We start from the raw sequence: 6,964 nt of genomic DNA on the forward strand, positions 1-6,964 counted from the left end.
TCACTACCGGATTAATACAAAGTTTGTTTGTTTATCATCTCTCTTATCTCTTCCATCTTTGAACATGAACATAAAATCACGGTTTCGGTCCCGAAACCTGGACCTACATCTATCACACAGGACTTGTTTTCAAATCAAAATAAGTGAGAATCTCACATCATATACGGTCAAACAGATGATAATCGGTATACTCACCGGTAAGATGAACCCTCGTGCATCCCTTGATACGGGAATGTGTCGTGATGTGGTTGAACACCGGTCGGTAAGTATAAATCATACCTTAACGCATCCTCTCGCCATGATTACATTTGATAAGCTGAGTTTACGTGAACAACAATACCGATAATTGTTATAGGATGCTTATCTTAATGTTAACTAATTGAACAACAGGAGCGTTTTGGCATGACCGTACACTGATATGATTCTCTTACCCTCGAAACTCGCAAAAAGAATGTATGTATATATTTATTTACTGCTTTCAGTCTTTACATTTCAAATATTCAAAAATACCAAAAAGATTTTAGGTGTGTTGTAATATAAACTTTATAAAAGCCAAAAGGATTTTATTTCTATTTTATTTTCGATCGTACGAAGTTGGAACTCGAGTCTTCGTTGCCTGAAACCTGAACGAAAACCGAATTGACTAAATCTTTATAAACGGTCAAATTTTGCATGTTTTGAAAGTTAAAAACTAAAATTGATAAATTTATTAAACTTTCAAACTGTCGGACGGCATTTGATTGTGACATGGTCATACGTGTGTCATTTGTTTATGCTAACTATATTCCAAGCAGTTGTTCTCATTACGCGTTTAGATTTCTTGCATGTGCAGATTCTAAAGGCAAGGAGAACATGGTCGATGACAAGCTTCGGAATGAAGACACGACGTGAAGGCGCTCAAAAGATGAAGATGATCGAGTTGTCGCTGACCATTATCAACACCACAAGGATCTCAAGCACTGAAGAACAAGTCATTCACGAGCATAACTCAAGGGGGAGCTTATGTTAAGGGGGAGTTTGTCAACACACTTCCTACATGATACGGGGAGTTTGTTGATACACTTTCTGCTTTCAAGACGTGAAGACTTTCAAGATCCTCCGACACTGAAGATATCAAAGGCGAATCTCGCGAGTAGCGTCCAAGGGGGAGTTTGTTGATGCACGATTTGTGGACGCGACTCGATGCAACAAGATCTGATCAAGAACACGACATTCCTCCGTCATGTATGAGAAGATATCGACCAGGCCAAGAGAACAAAAGATGTGATTCTGTGTTTGGGCTTATAACGCATCAGAAATACTCGAGTCTTGGGCCTGTTATAATGTTTGGCGAATCGGAAGTTTGGGCCCAAGCCCAATAGTTGGCGAATCAGGATGATAGTCGGCGAAACAAAGTGTTTCGTCGACATTAGTTCTATTTCGTCGAGATTCGTCGCTGATTCGTCGAATGTTTGCTTTGATTCGTCAAACAAGCTGTAATTCGCCAAGATGTTTATGATTCGTTGTGTGTATTCCTATATATAGTCTGTTTGTTACAGATAGAATTAGATTTGAACATAGAGCAAAAACACACACACACTGAGAGAGAGAGTTTACAGAACAGATTTGTAAACCTTGACTTGTAACCGAACCTTTCATTCGTATTAATACAAGTGGTGTTAATCGGTGAATCGCGTGTGTCTTGTTTGTGCTTGTTTTATCTCGGTTTGCCTTTCCGGTTGGATTCCGCACAACCGTTTGGGTTAGTACACAAGTATTGGACGACTAGATCCTCCTAGTCGGACCTACAAGTGAAGCTCAGATGAGCAGTTGTGATCTGATTACCATATAAGATTGTGATGCATTGAATTTGTTCATATTCTTTACAAAAAAAAAAAATACACGCCATATATAGGCAGATTTGAAGAAGGAATAAGAGCAGTTACAGGAGACATATGTCAAACTACATGTTTATATACAGTTGATTTGAATATTTATGTCTTTGACTAAATCTTCATAATGTCGTCTTTCCAAATAATGTAACATGATTACTTGTGACTAAAAGACTCAAGTCTGTGATCTTCATTAGGTCTGTAAATGAACCGAACGAAAACGAAAAGAGGCATGTTCGTGTTCGTTCATTTAACTTTAACCGAACATAAACACGAACACGAGCACGTACATATAATAGGGCACATTTTTTGTTCATGTTAGTTTATTAGGAAAATGGGCAACGAACTATTTATGAACATAAATAAACAGACTTAAACTAACATAATTTAACAAACAAAATAAACAATACAAATGAACAAACATAAATAAACATAATTGGATAAACATAAATGAACAAAAAGTGTTTTTTTTTATATAAATTAGTGATAAATTACGATAAATTCCCTTGAAAAACTCATTTTTATTACTAGAAAGCACAATTTTCAACAAGTTATATTTATATAACTATTTAGACAGTTCCTTTTATGTTTAACATTACTATAAATATAACTACTTGTGTATTTAAACGGAAACACATGTAAATAAACAAACATAAACCAATGAACATCAACAAACATAAATGAATGTTCATAAACATAAATGAACGAGGAAAACAGGTCATATGGGAAAGCTTTGGCGATGGCACATATTTTTTTCCAGCCATGTTTGTTTGGACGGACCTAAAATCGCCAAGAACCTTTAATTTCATCGCCCAAGAAAAATCATTTTTTCTAGTAGTGCACTTGTCATATGGGAAAGCTATGGTAACGACACATATAGTGACGATACCTAGAATCTATACCCGTGAATGTATGGCCACAGACCCTATAGCGATGACATTGGGTCACTACCCCAAAAAGTATCGTTGCTATAGGTTTAAATACTTGTAGTGTATAAATGGACTTGTGAATAACAGTTTCATTTAGTATTATTTTCTTTTAGTTTTAGGATTATACACTTCTTGATTCATTGAACCATGCATGTCTTACTAGCACTCAATTCTAGACAATATAATATATATCCTTTGTAAATAATTAAGCACAAACTCGTATACTTGTGTCAACAAGATATTAAGCAAAATAACAATTATATATGTATGGCAAACTAACAATGATTCAATGATGACATACACCATATCCTAGGTGTAGTTTATTTGAAATCCCAAATGCAAGCTTGGTGTTAGATCTGCAAGAATGTGCACATGGAGTCCAAGTCAAAATGTAATATTTCAAATAAACTTAATTTAGATGGCAAATATAACCTAAAAGATTATGAGAAAACAAAAATACCTTTGGTTATTTTTCCTGTATTGCAAAGTAAAAAAATTCTAAAACAATGATCAGTTTAAACGCATTATTGTATCAACGTGCTTTTTTTTACCAAGTTTGGTATAAAAGAAAAAGGATACATATTAGTGGAAAAAAATGATTAAAATTGAATACTTGGGTGACCTTTTCATACAAACTACCTATGAAAACAATGAACACATGTGAAGACTTTTTATGTGGTAAGTAAAAATAGTACCTCAATATTTGGAAGTGTATTCTGGATACGATGCAATTCATGTACAACCTTTTCCATATTCATCCTTAGTGATGGGGAATCCAGAGAGCATGATACTCCAATTTTGATTGTTGAAGCCAAACATTCTTCTATTTTATGTGCATCTGCTTCACACACTCCTTGATTAATGTTTAGAATGTTGAGATCAATAACATCCATTACATGGTCAGGCAAAGCCATGGAAGCAAATTTATGAAGGCTATGCCCTTCATTAAATATGTCATCAGTTGGCTTTTTTCCGGTCATCACCTCTAGTAATAGCATTCCAAAACTATAGACATCTCCATTAGTTGTCATATCACTCCCGAGTCCATATTCTGCAAATTATAAACAATTACTTCAGAAGAGAAACGAAAAACGGCAATATTGTAAGTAAATACAAACGTGTAGAAATACAAGAGATTTACCTGGAGCAGCGTAACCAATTGTTCCTCTAATGCTGGTGGAGCTGTTTTGGTAAGAAGTTGTTCCAAGAAAGCGAGCTAAACCAAAGTCTCCAACATGAGCCACCATTTCATCGTTGAGTAGAATGTTGCTAGGCTTCAAGTCACCGTGAACAACGATTGGTACACAGTGATTATGAAGATAATCAAGTGCAGACGCGACATCGGCAAGAATATTTGTTATCTGAATATAGTTTAACCTCGATGTACCTTCACTTGTGTAAAGCCAATCGTGTAAACTCCCTTTAGGCATAAACTCGTATACCAAAGCTTTGAAATCATTTCCTTGAAAGTCAATGCTTGAACATGAAGTTACTATCCTTAACAGATTACGGTGTCGAATGTTTCGCCATGCTTCACACTCCCTCATAAAGCTTCTTTCAGCCCCTCGATTTTGAAGACGTAGAACTTTCACTGCGACAAGTGTATCATCATCTTCATTAAGGACTCCTTTATAAACGGAACTGAACCCACCATTTCCAATCAAATTGGTTTCGGAGAAGCCATTGGTAGCCTTGAGAAGTTGAGCGTATGAAATTTTCAAGAATCGATCTCTCATTGAAGATTGAGACGGCCGGCTCTTGCTTTTCTTCTTACACCAAGCATATGCTAAGCATATTATGGTGAAAAGTGAGGATGCAATCAAAATGATTATTACAAACACAGGAAATTTTTCTTTATGTTTCTTTGTATCCTTACATTTGGTTAACCCAAGTTCAACAACGCCACCACAAAGCCTGCTATTCCCCAAAATGGAGAATGCACTTGCATTAGCGAACACTCCTAGCTGTGGTACTTCACCCTCAAAATCATTATATGATAGGTTCAAATATTCTAACAAGAACCGTTCCAAGAATCGAGGAATTTGGCCCGATAAATTGTTATGAGAAATATCGAGTTCCACCAATCCTTTTAAGGAACTTAATGATGGCGGTATCATGCCTTGAAACAAGTTGCCTTTGAGGGACAAACTGGTAAGGCTGCCACAACTACCAAGGCTACTAGGAATGTTACCTGATAAATTATTATAAGATAAATCCAAAGCAGTCAACATCTTGAGGTCTCCAACCTCGGTTGGAAGTGAACCAAACAGGTTGTTTTGAGAAAGATTCAGTATTATAGATAAAGATGAAAGTTGTAAGATACGTTGAGGTATTTTCCCGGTAAATTTATTGTCATCAAGTTGCAACGCTATTAGATGACGGCAGTTTCCTATGCTTGAAGGAATTACCCCTTCTAACTTGTTTGAAAACAAATAAAGTTGGAGTAAAGATGACAAGTTCCCTAAGGCATCAGGAAGTTGCCCTGAAAGTTGGTTTTCAGATAAATCAAAATATTGTAGCTTTTGAAGTTTACCGATGGTTGAGGGGATGCTTCCTGTGAATTGGTTACTTCCTAAATATAAAGCAACCAAGCCAACTAGATTACCAATTGATGCTGGGAGGTTTCCATGTAAATTATTTCCGCTAAGATTCAGAGACCCGAGTTGATCAGAAAGGTTACCAATTGATCTAGGGAGCACTCCTTGAAACTTGCAAGAACCTAGATCCAAACGATATAAAGCGGTGCAATTCTTCAAAGAATCAATAAAATTCATTTCATCAGCTTCACTACTTCCAAAGTTGTTTAAACTTAAGTATATGCCATTAATATCTCCTAGTTTTGAAAAGTCGATCGTCAACTTCCCACTAAACATGTTATCTGTCATATCAAGTATTCTTAGTTTCGAGCAATTAGATATCCATGATGGAAGTGGTCCCGTCAACTGGTTATCATTTAATTGTAGGATTTCAAGATGAGAGAGCATTGCACCTATACCTCGAGGAAGACTACCAGTTAGTTGATTATAAGACAAACTAAAGATAGCTAGAAGTGAAAGGTTATAAATGGAATGAGGGATGGTCCCAGTTAGATTACAATCACCAGAGTCAAATTCTACTAATTTTTTCCAATTACCTAAGGTGTCTGGAATGATCCCACCCACCGGATTTCCAAGAACACTGAACGTTTCCATCGACGTAATGTTCCCCAAGAGAGGAGGGATTTAAGACCAAGTGAAAGAAAAGAAAGTTTGGAGAGGAAGCTGATCTCTTTGGGTATGCTTCCAACTAGCTTGTTTCTAGCTAGATCAAGCATTTGAAGGTTTAAACAACCAGACAAATTAGTTGGAATGACTCCGTTGAATGTGTTTGCACCAAGATAAAGAATAGTCAGCCTATTTAGATTACCGATTTCATGAGGGATGGCTCCTTGAAAGCTATTGTTAGCGAGAGAAAACACACGGAGGAAACTGAGGTTCCCTACATGAGGAGACAAAGAGCCTTCTAGACCTTGTGACTCTAGTGCTACAAAAGTCACCCTGCTATGCCGTTTCCCACATTTAACACCAGCCCAATCACAGAAATGAAGGGAGGCGTTCCATGAGGTTAAAGCTCCATATGGATCTCGAGTGATCATTGACTTGATCTTGAGCAAAGCGTGATGATCGGTCTCATTTCCACCGTCATAGGAAGATGAGATGGACGTGGAAGTTAGAAATATAACAAGAATAACGTAAAAGAGGAAATTACTAGGAGAGGAAGATGGGATCGGTTGCATTGAAATCATTTTTGGGAATAAACTGAAGATCACAAGGTTTTTTGGTACCTACCTTCACTGTCACAAATGTATGAGTAGTGACCAGTTGATGTTATCTTGACTTAAATAGTTGGCGTTGATATGCAATTCTAGCCCACTTTTGAAAATAATTTAATATAAGAATCTTAAATTTGTATTATTTGAAATTGAAAAAGTTTCCAGTTTGTGGAAAAAGCTAAACCCGTGTCATAAGTTTGTCGATTGATTGTTTAAAATTGAAAACTTTTCCCATTTGACTAAAAAGTTGAACCCGCATCATAAGTTTGTCGATTGATTGTTTAAAATTGAAAACTTTTCCAGTTTGATTATAAAGCTAAACCCACATTACAAGTTTGTTGATTGATTTTTTC

The 6,964-nt window shown here is 36.3% G+C and overlaps 1 protein-coding gene across 1 annotated transcript; it reads right to left on the reverse strand.

Annotated features, from left to right (window-relative positions):
* Window positions 1–2,975: 2,975 nt before the first annotated feature.
* Window positions 2,976–5,991, reverse strand: LOC110866989 (receptor kinase-like protein Xa21). Its single transcript, XM_022116134.2, has 3 exons — window positions 3,942–5,991; window positions 3,496–3,851; window positions 2,976–3,156 (listed from the first exon to the last, which is right to left on the reverse strand). Exons 1-3 carry the CDS (start codon window positions 5,989–5,991, stop codon window positions 3,151–3,153), a joined length of 2,412 nt encoding a protein of 803 aa, XP_021971826.2. The 3' UTR covers window positions 2,976–3,150.
* Between the last annotated feature and the right edge of the window lie 973 nt (window positions 5,992–6,964).

The sequence above is a fragment of the Helianthus annuus genome, chromosome 7, assembly GCF_002127325.2.
Source record: "Helianthus annuus cultivar XRQ/B chromosome 7, HanXRQr2.0-SUNRISE, whole genome shotgun sequence".
In the NCBI taxonomy this organism is placed as follows: domain Eukaryota; kingdom Viridiplantae; phylum Streptophyta; class Magnoliopsida; order Asterales; family Asteraceae; genus Helianthus; species Helianthus annuus.